The sequence below is a fragment of the Sminthopsis crassicaudata genome, chromosome 4 (genome assembly GCF_048593235.1).
Source record: "Sminthopsis crassicaudata isolate SCR6 chromosome 4, ASM4859323v1, whole genome shotgun sequence".
Lineage (NCBI taxonomy): Eukaryota > Metazoa > Chordata > Mammalia > Dasyuromorphia > Dasyuridae > Sminthopsis > Sminthopsis crassicaudata.
The window spans coordinates 282,578,172-282,600,514 of NC_133620.1; the positions used below are offsets into that span (position 1 = coordinate 282,578,172).

The window sequence follows — 22,343 nt, forward strand, 5'->3', positions numbered from 1 at the left end:
TGTGCCAGATACTGTGATGAGGACAGAAAACAAAATTTATTCAATGAGACAGTCTGTTGACTTTTTATGGTGTCTCATAATCATTAAAATAGCAATGATATATAATGGTTAAAATTTTTTAAGAAATGTTGATAGTCTGAATCAAAGTCTATTCTTCATTTTCCAATGTCAATAGCTTATTTAAATAAAGTATATGCTATTTATTCTTCTCTACTTATTTTGTTCTTTTTTTATAATTTGTTATTATTTTTGACTGACTGGGCACAGATGACTTTACAAAAATATTTATAGCAGTTCTAAGAGGTACCCAGTAATTAGTGAATGGCTGAACCTGTGGTATATGAATGTAATAGAATACTTCTGTGCTATAAGTAATGATAAAAAGGAGTAGTTTCACAGAAACTTGAGAAGGCTTAAGAACTGATATAGAATGAAGATCAGCAGAACCAGGAGAACAATTTATTACCTGAGTCATATATTCCACTATTACTGTTAATTAAAAATAAATTGGCAAGGGACATATTGCATTTGTTTATTTGATGGATTTCCAAGGCCAGTGAATTTATGAAGTGCTTAGACCTCTATTGTTAAGCCTCCCTCTATATTTAGCTAGATTGGTCTAATTTATTACTGCGACCTTTCTAGTAGAACAAAATCTTCCAAATCTTGAACTCTACTAGCCTATTCCTCAAGAACCTAGATGTATCTTGATACCATTGTAAGTTATTGTAGAATATAGGAATATGGGCATCTAGATGGCACTGTGGATAGTCACAAAGACCCAGATTCAAATCTGATCTCAGACATTTCCTAGCTATGTGACACTGAGTAAGTCACCTCACCCTTTTGCCTCAGTTTCTCATTTATAAAATAAGTTAGAGAAGGAAAAAGCAAACCACTCCAGTATTTTTGCCAAGAAAACTACAGATGGAGTCACCAAGTCAGGCATAACTGAAATGACTGAACAACAAAAATAAAAGCATTATTCACTCTAAGTCAATTTAACTCAAAAAACATTTATTAAATGCTTACTATGTACCAGGTACTATGCTAAGTACAGGGGATACAAAAAATAGCCAAAGATAGTCCCTGTTTTTGAGGAGATTACAATTTAATGGAGACACAACATTGTGTACAAAACAAGCTATATTCCTTGTTGCTGTTGGGTTCTGTTTTGGACATAACAAGTTGAAGATGTCTCTTGTACATCCAATGTGAGATGTCTGAAAGGTGAGAAACATGAGACTGAAGGTCTATAAAAAAACTGGGGCAGCAAAGACAGATTTGAGTATCATCAGCGTGAAGATGGTAAGTAGATCTATGGCATCTGATGAGATCTCCAAGTGAAGTAGTAGAGGGAGAAGAAAAGAGAATTCATGATAGAACCAAACTCCAACTACCTAAACTTTCTGTACATTCGGAAACATATGACTGCAGAGACAAGATTCTTAAGATTTTTTTTCTGTCATATAAAACTTTCGGACTCTCACAAAAGTATTTGTAAATAAGTAAATTACACGAATTACAAAGGAAACTTTCTATTGAAACATAATTATCAAAATATTTTTTAAAAAACATAAGATGATGGGCCCAAGATGGCATCTGTGGTAATATATGCTAGTGCACTGGACTTGGTGGCAAGAAGATCTGGGTTCAAATTGAGCCCCAGTCACTTACTACTTTGGACAAGTTGCTTAACCTCATCTGCCTCAGTTTTCTTAAAACATTTGATACATAGTAGAGTCTTAATGATTTTTATGGTCACATCCCATTCCTTCTCTTTCCTTCTTTTCTCCCCTTTTCTCTCTAATCCTTTCTCTTCTCTTCTTCTTTCATTCCCTCCCCTTTCCCCTCTTCCCTTTCCTTCCCTTCTCTTTCCTCTTCCCCTTCCTTTCTATTCTCTGAGGTTTAAAAATGCCTGCTCCAAACCATAGTTACCATTCATTACTGGGTCCCTATCATTCAATATTCTTATCAATTCAGAAAGTCATGAGACTTACACATGTATGTGTCTCCAGTACTCTTTCTAGGGTATTTGTATCTGATAAGCCAGAGCCTCAAATGAATATTAAGGGATAATGCTGGTGGAAAGTCTGGGAAACAAGACAAGATAACTAGCAAGCACTTGATCAGCCAAAACTGAAGATTGAGTCCAAGAAACCCGAGGAAGGCAAAAGAAGGGAAGATATGAAAATAGGGCTGATCATATGGCTGGGAATAGGACAAACATGAGAACAGAGGCAGAAAAAACTCAGAGCAGGAAGTCTAGGACAAAAAAGTAAGAGAGATAAGGTGGGCAGAGGGTTGTGGGACAAACCAGAAGATAGACAAGGATTAAACTAAAGTCTACAGCAACACCCAAGAGTGCTCCAGAGCCCCTCTGCCACCCTATGCTGCAACAGATTCTTGTTAACAAATGCCACTTTTAAAGAGAGTGGCTTCAAATTTCATGGATGGCAAGGTCCTCATGCTTGGGAAGTGTCTCCTCAAATAAGATGGAAAAATGAGGAAACAATAAAAGATGAACCTGTGATGGCAGGGATGACCACAAGACAAACTCAGAAGGTAACAAAATTAGAACTGCTACATCCAAAGTCTCACTTTTCCAAGCATGAGGTCTTGTCTTTTTTGCAGCTCTTTTCAGAAATAGTTGTGTGTGTGTGTAAAGATCTAAAGAGGGGGTGCTCTTGCTCTCCTGGCCTGTGCTGTCTGGTCTGTGAGCAGCCACAAGGACTTTTTTCCACCCTGGAACTGGGACCAGAGTCCCCTTCTCTACTTTGCTAGCCTGGAACTAAGACCCAGATCTGAATAAACACAACACAATAGTCTTTCATCCAGTCCCAGAAAAGGGATTGCCATAATCTTGTTACACCCAGTTATCTGACCTGGGTGGGCTGAGTGCCTCTGAAGTCACCTCTGATTCAGTTACCCGCAAGGATGGCATGCAGGTGCTTGCCTGGTGCAAAGTGCACTCTCATCCTGGTGTAACAAACCTTTCCTGCCAACCTTTTAAATTATCCTCGGTCAAAAAATTGTTTTGCCTTGTCCTTTTGGGGGTTCTAGCTACAGAATTTGTTTTGAGGATTTTTTTATTAATTTTATAATTATAAAATTTTTTGACAGTATATATGCATGAGTAATTTTTTTTAATAACATTATCCCTTATATTCATTTTTCCAAATTTTCCCCTCCCTCCCCTAGATGACAGGCAATCCCATACATTTTACATGTGTTACAGTATAACCTAGATACAATATATGTGTGTAAATCCAATTTTCTTGTTGCACGTTAAGTATTGGATTCTGAAGGTATAAGTAACCTGGGTAGAGACAGTAGTGCAATATTTTACATTCAATTCCCCATGTTCCTTCTCTGGTTGTAGTTGTTTTTGTCCATCATTGATCCAACTGGAAGTGAGTTGGATCTTCTTTATGATGAAGATACCACTTCCTTGAGGAGATCTTTAAAGTTGTTTGGTGGGAATTTGGGAGAGCTCAGGAGAGTCCCTGTCTTCCCCTCTCTTTTACCCCCAGGGCATTTCAATTTCATTTTGCCTGAATTTTAGTTAGAATTGCCATGTACATATCAAATCAAAGCTACCAACAACAAGAAGAAATTATGGAAGAATCACTGTCTTGGAAGAAGACTTGGGTTCAAATCCTGTCTCTGTCATTTCTTATCTGTGTGATCTCAGGTAAGTTATATCACTTCTTTGAGCCTCACTTTTTCATCTATAAAATCAGGAATTGGACTAGTCATAAATCTTTACTTTAAGTCATAAGTTCCCACTTCAATGAAAACTTTGTGAACTGCAGAACTGGTGCATATGGACTTTTTGCCACAAAATCATAATGAACCAGACACACCGTGGCTTATATGACCTCTGAGGGTAACAGAAATAGCTTAAAAGTTGTGCTTTCTAGCTGCTCTTATTTAAATAATAGCCTAGAGTTCCCATTGATATAAAACACTTATCTAAAGAGCATCCCCTCTAATCAGTCAGTTTAGAATTGTTATGTCTTTCTGATGCACAAAGGATTTTCATCTAGAATTTCACACGAAGAGGATGGATCTTTTTGTCAACAGATCAGTCTTCTTACCTATGCTCATTCTTTCAGCTTGATCATTAATGTATTTCAACTTTTCAGCATAGATATTTTTATAGCCATTTACAAAGGAAAGATAAGATTTAGGAGTCACATGTGCTCTTCGCCTAAACCTATAAAGTAAAATAAATAAAAGTACACTTATGTTTATCACTTTATTTTCAATATGGTAAATATCTATAGCTATAAAAAAACAAGAAGAAAAACTCTCTGGGGAAAGTTCTCAATCATTGTTAAGAGTCTAAGGGAGTTGTAAATCCAAAAAGTTTGAGAACCTCTGCCTTATACTGTTAAAAAACCAATGCATCATTCTTCCTGAACTTCTTTGTCTAACTATATAGCTACTTTGAAAGCATCCATAGCAGGAAAAGGACTAAGCTTTCTGAAATCACAAGTTTCAATAGTATTGGGTTGGGACAAATATCAATGACCTAGACAGCTGGAGAGGACCCATTATTATTTCCCATGATGAAATAAATGTATTATTCTTTTCTTTAAAAGGGGGATTTCATTGATCCAATGGCAGAAGATTTATTTTTGAGTAATTTCTCCAGTAGAGGAGAATTTTGTGTTAGGTAGCCCCAAATGCATGCAGAAGTCTAGAGAGGTAAAGTTACTTCAAGCTCATGAAGTACTTAGCCATATTAAAACAGTGAGGATGAGTGGAAAAAAAAAAAAAACAGGTACCACTGTATAAGAGGAAATAATTATATAAATTTTTTAAAAAATTAATGTGTAATTTTCTAGTTTTCTTTTTCCTTTTTTTTCAATACTATTTTATTTTCCAAATGCTCATAAAAGATAGTTTTCAGCTATCTACAACTAACTACATATGATAATTTTCATTTTTATGAGATTGCGTTCTAAATTTCTCTCCCTCGTCTACCTTCTTCACTTCCCAAGACAGCAAGCAATCTGAAAAAACTTATACATATACAACACTTTTAAACATATTTCTGTATTTGTCATGTTGTGCATGGCAAAGGGAAAAAATCAAAAGAAAGCAAAAGCAAGCAAACAAAAAGGATGAAAATTGTATCCTTCAAATCATATTCAGTCTCCACATTTGTCTCTCTCTGGATATGAATGGCATTTTCTATTCCTCGTCTATTGGAATTGTCTTAGATCATTGTATTGCTGAAAAGAACTAAGTCTACCATAGTTAATCACCACATATCTTGTTATTACTGTATGAATGTTTTACTAGTTTTGTTTGCTTCACATCAGTTCATGTAAATCTCTCCAGGCCTCTCTGAAATCATTCTGCTCATCATTTCTTTTAGGGCAATAATATTCCATAACATTCATATATCATAACTTATTCATCCATTCCCCAGCTAATGAGCATCCACTGAATTTCCAGTTTCTTGCCACTACAAAAAGGGCTGCCACAAACATTTTTGTCCATGTGAGTCCTTTTCTCTCTTATATGATCTTTTTGGGATACAGACCCAGTAGAGACATATGCTGGATCAAAGAGTTTGTTTTAGAGTGCTTTGAGCATAGATCTAAATTGCTCTCCGGAATATTTGAATCATTTCACAACTCTGCATTAGTGGTATACTAGTTTTCCCAGGGTGTTTTTTTTTTCTTTAATGTACTCATTATTATTGAGGAAAAATTTATGCGTTAGAAACTATCAGAATTTCTATTAAGATGCAATATATTAAGCACTATAAAGACATTCTTGTTCTATTGTTGAAAAGGTAACATAGTTTTTGACCTCCCGATTTTGGAGCCATACTTTGAGCTTGAGGTCTAGAATAGTGGCCTTTCTAGTACTCCTTCTCTTTTGACTTTATTCGTATTTGTCCACATATTTGTAGTCAAGATTTTTCTTCTTGAAAATAAAGGGAGGGGTGGGGCCAAGATGGTGGAGAGCAGACACCACTCTGTGACTTCCTCTGACCTTCTCTCAAATCAATAGCAGATTAAGCCTCTAAACTGGTTTTTGGAGTCAAAGAACCCACAAATATTTGGAGTACAACACATCCCAGAAGAAGATACTTGGAAGAACTTCAGAATGGGTCTTTTTTAAATGGGCAGGGGGACAGTTTGCTAAGCCCAGATTCTAGCACAGGGCAAAATAGAATAAGCTATTAATCAACTCCTTAAGAAAAAATCTCCAGGGCCAGATGGATATACATGTGAATTCTACCAAATATTCAAAGAACAATTAATTCTAATACTATATAAACTATTTGAAAAAATAGGGAAAGAAGGAGTCTTACCAAATTCATTTTATGACACAGATATGATACTGATAGCTAAAACCAGGTAGGATGAAAATAGAGAAAGAAAATTATAGACCAATGAATATGACTCTTTCCAACACTGAGATGATTAATACCAGTTCCAATGATCCTGTGATGAAGAGAACCATCTATACCCAGAGAGAGGACTGTAGGAACTGAATGTGCATCACAACATACCATTCTCACTCTTTTTGTTGTTGTTTACTTGCATTTTATTTTCTATTTTATTTCATTAAGTATTTGACATGAACTAATTACTTCATTAAAGAATGAAAACCAAATTATAATTTTCTGCAGGAATCAGACAATGTAAAAAGTAACTGAATTTCTTGGAGTAAAATAGATAATAAATTAAATTAAATAAGTACATTTACTTTCTATTTTTGATGTGATTTTTTTTGTACAGCAAAAGAATTATGTAAACATGTTTATACATATTGGATTTAACATATATTTTAACATGTTTAACATATATTGGATTGCTTGCCATCAAGGGGAGGGAGTGGAAGGAAGAATGAGAAAATCTGAAACACAAGGCTATGCAAGGGTCAATGTCAAATTATCAGTGCATATGTTTTAAAAATAAAAAGCTTAATTAAAAAATAAAAAATAGAAATGTGTATAAAAATGAATGTACATGTATAACCAGAAAAAGTAAAACAATAAAAAATAAAAAAGACTAAAAAAAAATAAGTGGCACACAAGGTCACATCTGGGGCTATGTTTTGTTTTTTAAGAGATTAGTCCTTTGATCTTGGCTCATTTGCATCAACTGAACTAGCCAGCCACCTGTATCCTATAATAATTCTAAAACTAAATAGAACAAAATTTATTAACAAAATAGGGGAGGGCTTTCTGACATATAGAAGAAATTCCAGTTTAAAAAAATCACAACTCTATAAAATTTGGCCACCTTTTATAGAATGCTTTTCAGCCTTGGAGTTTTAAGAAGGTTGCATTAGAATTTTTATGAATATAAGAAGTAATCATAAAAGCTGACAGTTGCATAGTGCTTTTAAATTACAAAATACTTTATATGTGATATTTTATCTGAATTTCAGTACATCTTTGGGAGGTAAGTGGAACAAGTAATCTCATTTAATGTCACAAATAAAGGAAGCTGAGATTTACAGATTAAGTGACTTGTCCAAGATCTGAAACAAAAAGTGGAATTAGAAGTAAAAAATTTGGAACCCTAAGTCTCTTCATATATCAAAAGAAAACAATGAGTTACCCAAAAGATTGCCAAATATCTATATAGAGAGTTTTTGAAGGGCAGGATAGTATAATATTCTTCTTTAAAATGTATTATTTTCTGGGAGCAGGTATCTTCTGGGAGCAGCCTTCGTTTCAGTTCAGTGATCACCCCAAATGCAGCCAGGTGTGAAAGTCCAAATCCTTTATTGTCTCCTTCAAAGTCTTATCTCCTTCACTTGGGGCTTGGCTAATTTTTCTGGAGGCCTATCTCTCTCTTTGGTTTCAAGAGCTTTCTGCTCCCACCTACCTTCTCTGGCTTCTGAATCTCCCCAACTCCAGAAGTTTCTGCTTCAGCCTCCAGCCACATCAAAGGTAGAAGATGGAATGAATCTGTCTCAGCCTCTGAGAGCTTCTAGTGTACCTGTGCTTTCTTGTCCTGACAGCTCCTCCTTATATGTTCCACACTGAGCATACACCAATCATTATATCACTAGAAAACTATTATTTGTTGTAGGATTAAATCAGTGCTAAACTAGATTTAACCACTGTCTCCTCAATTCCACTTACTTAGCACCTTGTTTCAAGTTCTGGCCCGTAACAGGATAGAGTTTAAAAAAAAATTGTTAAAAATGGTCTGGCTATATAGCTGGCTACATTAAATGAGATTACATATAAAGTACTAAAGAAGAACCTTAAAACATTGCTTAAGTGTATATTATTAGTAATCTGGACTAGATAACTTCTAGCTGACAATTTTAACTTTTGAATTGGGCTCCATATTTGTTAGTTTTGTATATGCAATACTTATGTTCTGAATAAGTTATGTTTTTTAAAGAGCTGAGATAGACTTTTAGCATTCTTTAGCTAATTCTCACACTCAAGGAATATGACTATGTATCAAGCAACTGGTATTTTATTTCATTAAATATTTAACATGAACTAATTTCTTGATTCAAGAATGAAAACCAAATTAAAAATTTCTGCAAGAAAAAAATGTAAAAAAAAGTAACTGAATTTCTTGGAGTAGAATAGATAATAAATTTTAAAAAATGATTTAATTTGCAAATTTCTAAATAAATTTAAGTAAATAAAATTATTCATTAGGCATCTGTTATTTGGAGGTCAACATAGTTATTTTTTTTTTAGACTGGCAAAAAGAAGTTTATTATTGGCATTGGGAAGTCAGCCTTTGCTATGCATGAATAGAAAGACTGAATTCCCTTGGTGGAAAGGTGCTGACAGAGAAGTAAAGTTTCTAGTGGAGGAGGCCTGGCAGAGAGTTCTGAGCAGAGAAATCCTGTAGCACAGAAATCTGAGAAGTGAATAAGGTGTTGTAAGGGAAATAGGTGAGAAAGAAATAAAGACGGATCAATGCTGAAAGAGAATATCATTTCGGAGGGCAGAGGGTTACAGCTTATGCCAAGGGGAAAGTTCCTTGGCTTTGAATGTTAGATACTCTGCCAACATAGTTACTTTTTAAAAATCGGTTTAATTATCTTACAATGTTAATCTATTGTTACTAGAAGATCAAAGAGAAAATTTCAATACAACTAGTAATCAGTATCCAATCAATAAAAATATAATTTATAAGGAATTTATATTCTGCTATTAAATAGACTATTCCTTTTAATTGGCAATATATTTTTTCCATAATTCTGTTAACCATCATATTTGCATAAATGTTACCTTTGGAAATAATTTTCACAGCCTTCTGAAACCATATCATGAAAAAGACCCATTGTTTCCACAACTTGTTTTTTAGTTTCATGAGAGCAGACAATATTATACTCCAAAAGAAAATAGGAAGCTACAGCAATCAAAGCCTCTTTAGGCCAGCGACTAAACCAGTCCATAGTACAACCAGATATAAGGCCAGGAAATTTCAAAGAACGTGCACGAAATTTCTCACCAACCTATTAATAAAAATTGTAATAATAAAGAAGTGTTAGAGTTAGCTTAGTAAGATCATGTTACTTAACATCTATTCCTACACCAATATGATGTGGCTTCCAAAGAAGTAATTACAACCTGAGGTTGTATCAGTAGTATATTATCCAAATAAAAATGGGAATAATTCCACTGTACTTTCTTAGATCATACCTGAAATCCTGTTTCTATTCTGAGCATTGTGTTTTAAGAAGAATACTGACAAACTAGGAAAGGTGGGCAGAGTGGTGAATAGTCTAGATATCATTGTATAGTAAAGGGTTGAATGAACTGATTATATTTTTCCTGGAAAAGAAAATATTTTGGGGAAGTAAATTATAACCATTTTCAAACATGTTTAGGGCTTTCCTGTGGCAGAAATCTTTAAGATTCATGTGGTATAGTAGATAGAAAATTGGCTTTTGGATCAAGGAAACCTAAGTCTTGTCTCTATTATAGCAGCTGTGGGATTCCTAGCCTATCTATAATTTCTTAATGCAATTCTCTAAGACTCCAAGATGCATAGAAGTCACTGGTCTGAATCAGCACAGGAAATTTCTTTTTTTGGGAGGTACTGATACCAAAGAAATAACAGGTAATTTGCTCTATCCCTGTCCTGCCTAATTCTTCAGTATAGAATGCAGAATTAGTGGGTGTCACTTAACACTAACAGAAGATTTGTCTTTCAAAAATACAATTCTGTACAAAATAATGGCTTTTCCCCTAAGAAACACTTCCCAGGGGCTAGAGGGTATTTATTCTTCCCTTGGATAAAATGTTAGGACAATGCCTCCTATAAGCTGTTCTAATTCTTTGGATTCACTGATTGTAGGCATGTCAATAAATGTTCTAGGCAAATCATCTATAGCATATCTTGCTATGTTAAGACTTTTTCATTATTAATTTTTTTGAGATGGGATTTGGACTCATGAGTGCTCCCACATAGAAGCACCCTATGTGGGAGAACAGAAGGTAATGACCACAGTTACTTAGCATTTGATAATACCAAAGGTCTTAGCTACTGAAATAAGAATTCACTATTCAACAAGAACTGTTGGGAAAACTGGAAAGCAATATGCAAAAACTAGTACAGACCAGCATCTCACATTGTATACTATGATAAGCTTAAAATAAGCAGATAAGTTAGACATAAAGGGTGATTTCATCATCAGAGCTATGGATAAGGGAAGAGTTCATGAGCAAACAAGAGAACCAGTGAAATAAAATGGATAATTTTGATTAGATTAAGTTAAAAAGGCTTTGGACAAACAAAACCAATATAGACAAAATCAAAAAGAAAGCAAGAAACTTAAAAGGGGGAATTTTATAGCAAATTCTTCTGATAAAGGATTCATTTCTCAAATATAGATAGAATAAAACTACATAATTTATAAAAATAAGGCTTATTCCTAAATTTACAGTAATATATCTATACTTCATAGTCTTAAAGACTGGGGATGTTGAACATTAAGTGAACTGCCAATGTACACATAATTAAAAAGCATCTGAGTTTTCTGATTCTAAGGCTGATCAACTACCTAATAAACCACTGTTGTCTCATTACTGAATTGTAAAATATAGAAAACAAAAAAAAAATTGGTGAGATAAAAAACAAAGAATTTAGTGAAGAATTTGTTTCCTTTACCTCAAGTTTAAAAATATGAGCTTATTGAATTGTCTTGCTAGAGACAGCATTATTTTTATATCTACAAATGTGCATGGATAACTATGTATATGTTATATGAATATATATTCATATATGTTTATATAGAAACATACAGATAAAAAAAAGCAAAACTCACTGGAGAAAAGCAGAGAACAACATGCAAATTCTTCCGTGATCTTGATATGAAGTATTCATAAAGATTATCAAAGGTAGGAGGGTGACGAGGTATTTCCCTTTTCATGACTGATATTAATCCTTGAGTAATCTCATCCAATTCATCCCGAGCAAATAAATTAGAGATCTTTGAGGAAATGACAAGTGACAATATTAATTTTTTTTCCAAATCCAATATGCTGCCAAAGTCTTTCCCCTGTATATAGGATTTACTGCAGGAATCCTTACTATTTGTTTCCACAACTGAGTACCTGGCCTTTGGATCATCTTCAACCTACATTTCGTGACATTCTTCTAAGCCCTCAAAGACTATTTCTCACCAGTTAATTAAAATGGCTATGCCCAAGATACTCTTTCACCCTCCTCTTCTGAGCATCATTTTAAAACCTTAGAATCAAATATATCCCAAGAAGTAAAAGTAAATATATACTGTTTCTAATTAAGGCAGGCATTCATTCTATTCCCCAACATCAACCTTTTAAACCTTTTGACAAGGGTCTTCTATACAGTAATTTTGCTGTGGAAAACACCCAAGAAAATAAATTTTCTAACACTGCATCAAAGCTAAAAGCATCTGTTTAAAATTTAACTCTAAAAAGTTTGCCACTTAGTAAATATGGATCTCATACACTTGCATTTTTTATTCTCAAACATAGCATTTTTTAGAACATGGGATAACAGATGCTGATGATATTTTACTTCTAAGTCCACAAAAGTCAAATGATTAAAGGAATCATATTCGGAATAGGTTCAGGGGCAATCTGAGAAATAAATCCAAGAAAAATATAAGAAGCTGAGTAAGGAAATAGAACATATGGAACATTGCACTCAGGTAGCAACAAGTTCACCAAATGTGATGTTCCATAATTTTTGTAGCAAAAATTACAAATTTGTTAGATTTATCCTAGTACCACCAGAATTAAGAATTAGGACTAAGGAACCATATCTCTAAAATCCATTTTTCCCTTTCAAATACTATTTTAAATAAAAAGATATGTTTGTTTACTACATCAAAGATTCTACCTCTCCTGAAGATAGCAAGTTGTTAAGATATTCCAGAAATGCCTCATCTTTTATTTCATTGTCAGTAAAGATAAAGGTGATTCCTTTTCCTTCACCTCCAGCAACGTGATATAATGACTTCAAGTCATCTGTCAGATTGACCACATTATAGGATCTAAAAGAAAGTAATAAATTTAAAATGAACTCCAAAAAGAATCATATTATACATTTGTAATACAAATCTATTGAGTGCTATGATTCATACCAATCTTTCTCAATCAGTTGCAATAGACTACTACATGCTCCAAAATGATAGTGGCAATTAGAAAACAAAGAAAATATAGCTGAGATTACAAATTTTTTAAAACTATTTTTAGAAATAGAATACCAAAAAGAATAGATTTCTAAGAACTGGGATATGAGAAATACAACTATACTGTTTTCCTAAATGGTGGAAATCTGCTTGAATTGAGACCTTAATACTGAATATTGTGTAGAAAGAAATTTTAAGTTCTGACAGCGTTTAGGAAAGGAATTCTTAGCTTTACTCAAACAAACAAACAAACAAAACCCAGTTATATAATTAAGAAGGAGAAACAGTCATCTGGAGGGAAATCTTTATAGCAAATTTCTGTGATAAGATCTTTCCAAAAGCCATAAAAATTGATACAAAAATAAAACTATAAAAAACATTGTCCAATGGATAGATGAGCAAAAGATATTAACTGGCAATTCTCAAAAGAAGAAGGGCAAACTAACAACCATATGAAAAAATGTTCCAAATCATAAGGAATAAAAAAATAAAATAAATGTAAGGTTTTACCTTATACCTAATAGATTAAGCACTAGGACAAAAAAGTAAAGTGACAGTTGTTAGCAACTCTGGTAGGAGAAACATGCTAATAATTTGCTGTTGGTGGAGCTGTGAAGTAGTCTAAGACCTATTAAGAATTTGGAATTAGGTCCCAATAGATACTAAACTGGACATAACTTTGAGCTATATACCAAAGACATATATGCCAATTTTTTTTAAAGAAAAAGCCCTATGGATACAAATATTTTATAGCAATATTCTTTAAAAATCTTACCAAAGAACAAGAAATACAACATACAATAAGGGAGCTAAGTGGCACAGTAGATAGAATGCTGAGTCTTGGGTCAAATCCTGCCTCAACATACTTCTTACTAGCTGCATGACTTTGGGGCCAAGTTGTACTTTTTGCCTCAGTTTCCTCATCTATAAAATGGAGATAATAATAGCACCTACTTCCTAGGGTTCTTGTGAGGATTAAATGAGATAACATTTATAAAATGACTGGCTAAAAATGCTACTATTATTATGATTATTATTATAATGAATCATTAAAAATAAATAGAAGAGAACAAAAAAGTTCAGAAGGGGACATAACCTAATGGACAATGCTGGAATTATGATGTCAAATTTGAATTATCTTTTTAAAAAATAACAAGCTATAAATAAAGGAGGACAGGAAAACTATACACAGCAAAAGTTTACCTCCTTTTAAAAATATTTCCATGAAAGGATAATATTTTGTTGGTATCAATTGCACAACAAAAAAAAAAAGGAAATCCAAAAAATAAAACATTCTAAACATACTAATTTATGTTTTAAAATAATGTTTTCCCCATTCTGATGGGAAAAATTACATTGATCAAGAAATGAATTGACATAATAATGTTTCTTGAAACTGCAAAATTTAATTCCAAAAAAATTATCTGTTTATCTATCTATCGTATCATTGTGATATCTCTTACCTAGTCAAAGTTATCTGGAATATCTTATATCCAGCTATAAAGGAGGCCAGCCTTGAAAGACTCTGTTTTCCTGAACCACCAACACCTACAAGCAGGGCATTTCCACATGATGTCCGAATTATGCGTGAAATCTATGTTGAAAGAACATGTTGAAAATTCACTAAAAAGGTTTAAAATAACTTTTCATACAAATGGTCAATGGCTTATGTGTACAGTATTGTGATTTATTTGAGAATATTAAAATATCACCAAATAGCCATTTCAAACTTGTTAAAAATTCAAAAATTGTTAACCCAACACCTTTTCTACCTTCCCCTCTTCAAAAAACAAACAAACAAACAAACAAAAAAACACTTCTAATTTTCAGTTTGGCTGAGATAACCAAAAACATTAAATATAGGATTTTAGGACAGTTAATCAACTAATTCATGAATGGATCTAAGAGATAATGAAAATATAAATTAAAAACTAACATAATGCAAATTTAATAAAAGACTGAGGACTCAAACCCAAATTTTCTGAATCAAAATCCAGTGTTTTTTCTAGATAATACTGTCTAATTATATAAAATTATACCAGTTTGATACCTTAACTAAAGATCAGGCTTTTACAGAAACTTCTAGGTTTCACTTTTAGCCTGAACTTTGTAGGATAATCAATATTAAGTAGCTACCACTTACAATCAAGTTTAGTCAGATCAACTTGTAGGACCCAGTATAAATAGCAACAATGCAATCTAGTGCTTAAGAACCCTAAATGTCAGTGTGTATACCATTCATTTATATTCTTGCTTCTTCCTCTACTTAATTCTTTTGCAGTTTTTCAGACAAATTGACCATAACTTAGATCCCCTAGTCCTGCTTTTTTTTGCTTTCTATGAGAGGTAATATTCTTGAGTAAATTACTAATTGTCCATGGACAACTGGCAACCCAGATGCTGCTCTCTGGTCCCCTCAAAAGAAGTAGAAAGAGCTATAGTTCTAAAAGGACTCGACTCTTTGGTGGCATTTGGATCAAACTTCAATACAAACAACTAATTTCCAGAGTTAGGTCATATTCCTGTGCAAGGAGACCCTAGACCCACATCCAGTGATGGACAATGGAGATATGATGATACAACAGTGGAGACAATGGAAAAGACTGCTGGGTCAGAAGAACCTATGTTCAAATATCTCTATATCTTAATAGCCAAATGCCCATGGACACATTCTCTTTGAGATCGTTTACTTAACTGTAAAATTATGATAACAGTAGCAGCAGAGCCTGACTTATAGGTTTATTGAGAGGATTACATAAGATCAGATCATCACTCCTCCACACAAAATGATGTTTCAGCTTTTTCTTGAAAAACGGCCTGCTATGCAACCCTGTGTACTAGGGAGACTGAAGAATATCAAAATGAATTTGTAACATTTTCTGTGTGTCACTAAAGATAATGATAAACACTGAATCTCCAAGGAAGGCCATATGGGTTAGGGATCATAATTGATTTTCCAGTAAGCGCCTTCACTCAGACTGGCCCTAATTAGATTTCAGATTGGGCAGTTGGTTCATTCCTTTCACTAAGTGAAAGGAAAAGTAACAGTTTATTTCATGAAACCTTCAGTTTCAAAATCTATTTATCCCTATATTCTTTCTGTGGTAAGTACAATTTAGTCTTATTTATATCTATCAAATTCTTGCTCCATCCACAGTATTCACTAACAGTCAGGAACTGATTATAGTGAAGTGAATTTAGAATTATAAAGGGAATTGTTAAAGATCTGATCTCATTATTTCAAAAAATGAGAAAACTGTGGTCCATAGAAATTAAGAGATTTGCTTAAAAAAGTCATTTTGGTAGGAAATAGCAGAGCTAAAATTCACTACTATGAGTCCTTCGACAATTTTTTATGGGAACTAAAGACTAAAAATCAGGTTATTCACAATATAAGCCCTGTCAAGCTCATAAAATTTTCTTACTACATCTTGGTCTAGGGACCTGGGGAGAATCCTAGAAGGGAAAGTGGTAAAACAAACAAACAAAAACCTGGTCATTAAGAAGTGTCTTTTTATTAAAAAACAGTATGATGTCTTTACTAATTGAATGTAAAAAGCAGAAGTGGAAAATGATACAGTGTTGAGTAAGTCAATTTTCAGTTTATAGCATTCTTTTCCCCATGTATCTGAATTGTCCCTATTCCTTTTCCACTTTTGATTTCCCAGTCAACACAGTCCTGGCTTTGATCTTAGGGACTTATGCTTTTTCTTGTTCTATTACTAATTGAATGAGTCAACTCTTTCTGGTTTCATCCTCTATAAAATGAAAGGATTAGACCAGATAATCACCAAGGTTCCTTTCAACTCTGAAATTCTTTGAGAGTATGTGATCAGCTAATATATTCCTTCCTGTTTTCCTCATCAAGTCTCTTCAAAAGTGGTTCAAATGAGCATTCTTTCTGATTCTCTTTGTTTTTCTTTTTCATTCCATCTTTAACCCAACTACCAGTCTCCAACTGTTTGATATTATCATCTGTTATACATACAATTTAATATACAGAAAAAGAACTTGATATAATAGACCAATATAATGAAGGCATGCAGTATTTCTTCATAGAAAGAACATTCTACAACCCCAGTAACAGGTTAATAACCTTCTTAAAAACTGAAGTAGAGAAGGATCCAAATATAAAAACTTAATTCAATTATAACTTTTTTCTGATTATTGCTATATAGATGGAAGCAGAAAACAATTTAGCCAGAACATTTCATTCAAATTGTAATAGGTACAGTTTATATTTATATCCTTCAATACCAACCTCTCCCCTGCACCCCATTCTACCATTACAAGTTATCTAATACCAGAATAGTATGCGTTTATGAAATTCAATTTTTGATTTATTATGAACATAATAGTAAAAGATATTGATATAACCTTCATAAGATGAATCATTGCATCTTTGAAAAACACCAGATCAAGACTTGTTCCTCTAATAATTTCATTGAACTGTTTCTGATAAAAAACTAATTTTTCAGCCAGAAATTCAAAACTTGGTATCTGAAGAGGAGAATGTGGAAGGGAAAAATGGGGAAGAGAAAAGAAGTATTATTAGATTCAAAAATCTATGTATGGAATGTTCAAATCTAAATGCACCTAAATACAATTGTAAGGGAAAATCTCTTTAGACTTTTAGAGAGTTATTTTCTTTGTTTTTTTTTTTTTAACTGTTATTTTTAAAGCATGAAATAGATCACATTTCTCTGACCTTTCCTGGAAGTCCATATCCATGAACATATCCAGTTAGTTTAAAGTATAGGTACTAAAAAAACACTTGAAAACAACTACCTATCTGATCACTTAGGGTTAGTGTTATTTATTCAAGGTGAATAGTAAAATTTATATCTATTTTGATATCTATATTCGTCTCCAAGAATTAGGGGGATATCAAGTCACTAAAATATTACATTTCTTTAACTAAAAGACTTGTATTAACTTGGAAAGTATAAGTATGTAAAAACCCTTCAGAAAAATGGATAAGTACCAATTCATAGATTTTGGGTACTTCAAATACTGCATCTTCAGGTTCATCACCAGTTGGTTCAGGCATATCACGAAGAAAATCTACAAAGTATGGTTCTGGAAGAAGTAATGATACTGCATCTGGGTTAACATGTTCTTCAATAACTCGATTAATTTGTGTGTTAAACCACAATTCATCTTCACTGCAAATGAATCTAGAACAGACAATGAAATAATATGATGCACTTACCCAAAAGTTACAAAGTCTAGGAAAAAAATCACAGTAATTTATTCAAATATCTAAAATAAAACCTCAATACCTGAACCTCCTCCTAGTCCTGTATCTTCCCTTTAGAAGTTTGAACTAACATCCTTTACCATATGTAGAAGGAAGAAAGGTCATTCATCTACATATTAGTTTGCAAAACGGGATTAAATGGATATTTATTTGGTGTGACCAAGAGCAAAGTCAGTTTGGGAAAAAATTTTAAATGGAGTCTTATTTCCCTTTTTTGCATTATAGAGCCATTTTTTTCATAGATATATTATATTGACATAATGACACTAAATGCCATTACAAGTGAGGAAGCTATTGTATAAAATTATGAAATGAGAAATTTTAAAGAGCTAACTAATGAGCTTTAAATACAAGATTCAAGAGAAGCATAAAAAGGTAAAGAGGAAAGGAAAAAAATGTTAACCAATAAGTTTAAATTTGTTTATATTCCTCCCTACATGGGAAGATGATAATTGCAACTCTTGAGAATTGCAAGTTTATCAGAATAGTTAGAAGGGATATACACAGACAGAGAATATGGATATAAGTTGACTTTGATGGGATGATATAAAAATAGTGAAAAAATATTGTACTGAGAGAAGAGGAGAGGGAAGGCAAAACATTACATGAAAAGGCACAAAAGACCTATTACAGTAGAGGGAAAGGAAGATAGATATGGGAGAGTAAGCATTATTTGAACCTTATTTTCATCAGATTTGGCTTATAGGAGTGACACACACTCAGGTGAGAAGAAAAATTTATCTTGGCCTATAGGGAAGTAAGAGTAGAAAGGGGAAAGAAAGGGAAAGGGGACTGACTGAATGAAGGGCTGGTGGAGTGAGTTGATGATCAGAAGCAAAGGACTGGTAAGGAGGGACAGGTTAAAAGGAGAAACAAAAGTGTAAATGGTGGGAAAGCAATAGGATGGTGGGAAATACACAATAATTATAATGTGAATGTGAATGTAATGAATACTCCCATAAAACAGAAGCAAATAGCAGAATGAATTCAAAACAGAATCCTATCATATGCTGTTTACAAGAAATACATTTGAAGCAGAGACACACAAAGTAAAGGCTGGAGTAGATTACACTGAAATAAAACAAAGCAAAAGCAAAAAACGGATCTAATTTAAAAAGGTAAGGAAGGAAACTCTGACATTGATAAAAGACAATGAAGTAATATCAAATATGAAAGATTACAAATCAAGTGGCATAGCATTCAAATTTTTAGAGGAGAAGTTAAGTGAATTACAGGAAGAAATGAGCAATAAAACTATACTTAGCAGAGGGCCTCAACTTCCTCCTTTCAAGAGCTAGATAAATCTAACTATAAAATAAACAAAAAAATAGTTAAGGAGGTGAACAGAATTTTAAGAGAGACCTCTGGGGAAAACTGAAAAGAGACAGGGATGAATATATCTTTTTTTCAGCAGTACATGGCACCTACACAAAAACTCACCATGGCATAAAAACCTCACAATCATATGCAGAAGGGGAGAAATATTAAATGCATCCTTTCCAGATCACGATGCAATAAATTTACATGTAATAAAGGATGATGGGAAAATAAGAAAAAAAAAAAAAACTCCACAATAGAATAGATAAACTTTTGGTTAATTTGATTAAAAAAAAAAAAGAAAAAAGAAAAATTACTAGAATCAAAAATGAAAAGGATAAATTCACCACTAATGAAAAGTTAATACAAAAATTAGAAGTTCTTTCACCCAATTGTATCCCATAAGTATGACAATCTAAGTGAAATGGATAAATATTTACAAAAATGTATGCTCTCCAGATTAACAGATGAAATAAAATACTTGCCTCCCAAGAAATTGACCAAGCCATCAATGAACTATTTAAAAAAAACTTCTCCAAAAAACCCTTAAGGTTCAGATGGATTTTCAGATGAATTCTACCACACATTTAAAAGAACAATTTATTCCAATACTATGTAAACTATTCTTTAAAATAGTTGGAAACCTATCAAATAGTTTTTTAATTGAGTTTTTTTATTTTCAAAATACATGTAAAGATAGTTTTCAAAATTCACCTTTGCAAAACCTCGTGTTCCAAATTTTTCTTACTCCCTCCTTCCTACTCCCCACCCCTAGACAGCAAGTAATCCAATATAGATTAAACATGTGCGATTCTTCTAAACATATTTCCACATTTATCATGCTGCACAAGAAAAATCAGGTCAAAAAATTGAGAAACAAAAAAAGCAAGCAAACAGGTGATTAAAAACTATGTTGTGATTCACATTCAGCCTCTAGAGACCTGTTTGGATGCAGATGACTCTCTTCATCATTAAATCTTTTGTAATTGGTCTGAATCATCTCATTGTTGAAAAGAGTTATTTCCATCAGAACTTTGTTATTGTATAAAATGTTCACTTGGTTCTGCTCTCTTCACTTAGCATCAGTTCATGTAAGTCTCTCCAGACCTTTCTGAAATCATCCTGCTGATCATTTCTTATAGAACAATAATATTCCATAACATTCATATAACATAACTTATTCAGCCATTCCACAGCTGATGAGCATCCCCTCATTTTCCAGTTTCTTGCCATTACAAAAAGGGCTGCTACAAACATTTTTGCACATGTAGATCCTTTCCCCTTTTAAAATATTTCTTTGGGATATAGACTCAGTGAAGACACTGCTGGAACAAAGAATGTGCACAATGTAATAGCCCTTTGGGCATAGATCCAAATTGGTCTCCAGAATGGTTGCATCAATTCACAACCCCATCAACAATGTATGTGTCTCAGTTTTACCACATCCCTTCTAACATTCGTCTTTGTCTTTCCTTGTCATTTTAGACAATCTGAGAAGTGTGTAGTGATATCTCAGAGTTGTCTTAATTTTCATTTCTATAATCAATAGTGATTTAGAGCATTTTTCATATAACTAAAAATGCTTTTAATTTTATGTCCATATCCTTTGACCATTTATCAATTGCAAAATGATATAAATTAGAGTCAATTCTCTACATATTTTAGAAATGAGGGCTTTATCCCAAGCTCTTGGATGTAAAAATTTTTCCCCAGTTTCTGCTTCCCTTCTAATCTTGGCTGCATTGATTTTGTTTGTATAAAACCTTTTTAATTTAATATAATCAAAGTTATAAATTTTGCATTTCATAATGTTCTCTAGTCTTCCAAACTCTTTTAATGAAATAAATATGGTGCTGATACCTAAACCAGGCAGAGCCAAAACACAGAGAAAATTACAGACTGATCTCTAGTGAATTTTGAAACAAAACTTTTAAATAAAAAATTAGTAAAGAGATCACATCAATTTGTCACCAAGATAATACACTATGACTGAGTGGAATTTGTGCCAGAAATGCATGGATATTTTAATACTAAGAAAACTATCAATACAATTGATCGTATCAGTAACAAAAGCAACAGAAATTTTAAGATTATCTTAATAGATGCAGAAAAAGCGTTTGACAAAATACAGCACTCTTTCATATTAAACATATCAAGGAACACAGTGAATAACTGGGGTTTTCCTTAAAATGATAAATAGTATATCTAAATCATCAGCAAAATATTATATGCCTAGAAGCCTTCTCTGTAAGATCAGGAAAGGAAAGATGTTGATATCAACAGTATTATTCAGTATAATACTAGAAGTGTTAACTTTAGCAATAAGAGAAGAAAAAGAAACGTAAATAATTAGAATAGACTGTGAGGAAACAAAACTCATTCTTTGCATAGAATATTATGGTATATTTAGAAAATCCTAGAGAACCCAGAGTGTTGAAAAAATGAACAACTTTAGCAAAGTTTCAGAATACAAAACAAACCCATATAAATCATCAGCCTTTCTATGCATTACTAACAAAATCCAGAAGCAAGAGCTAAAGAGAAATTCCATTTAAAATAACCCAAGACAATATGAAACATTTGGGAGTCTACCTGCAAAGACAAATCCAGGAACTATATGAACACAATTACAAAACATTTCCACACAAATAAAAGTCAGATCTAAGTAACTGGAAAAGTATCAATTGATCTTGGGTAGGCCAAGATAACAATATAAAAATGGCAATTCTACCTAAATCTAGATTATTTTAGATTTAGGTTATTTATTGATATACCAATCAAACCACCAAAAACATTTTATGAATCTAGAAAAAAAATAATTACAAAATTCGTTTGGGAAAACAAAAAGATCAAGATTAACAAGGAATTAATGAAAAATGAAAAGGAAGATAGTCTAGCCATACCAAATCTAAAACTATATTATAAAGTGGCACAGTCATCAAACTATTTGGTACTAAGAAATACAATGGTGGATTGGTGAAATAGGTTATGTACGCAAGAAACAGTAGTAATGACTACAGTAATGTACTGTTTGTTAAAACTAAAGACTCCAGCTTCTGGGGCAACAACTCTTATACAAAAATTGTTGGGAAAACTGAAAAACAATATGGCAGAAACTAGGCACAGA

At 32.9% G+C, this 22,343-nt stretch overlaps 1 protein-coding gene across 1 annotated transcript in view; it reads right to left on the minus strand.

Annotated features, from left to right (window-relative positions):
- Positions 1-22,343, minus strand: part of DNAH8 (dynein axonemal heavy chain 8) — a 408,086-nt gene that overhangs the window by 121,771 nt on the left and 263,972 nt on the right. Inside the window, exons 60-66 of the mRNA XM_074311023.1 lie at positions 17,624-17,816; positions 17,017-17,139; positions 14,103-14,233; positions 12,348-12,501; positions 11,287-11,451; positions 9,245-9,471; positions 4,101-4,219 (exon numbers count right to left, since the gene is read on the minus strand). Of these exons, the coding sequence (XP_074167124.1) occupies positions 4,101-4,219; positions 9,245-9,471; positions 11,287-11,451; positions 12,348-12,501; positions 14,103-14,233; positions 17,017-17,139; positions 17,624-17,816 (1,112 nt within the window). The remainder of the gene's footprint in view (positions 1-4,100; positions 4,220-9,244; positions 9,472-11,286; positions 11,452-12,347; positions 12,502-14,102; positions 14,234-17,016; positions 17,140-17,623; positions 17,817-22,343) is intronic.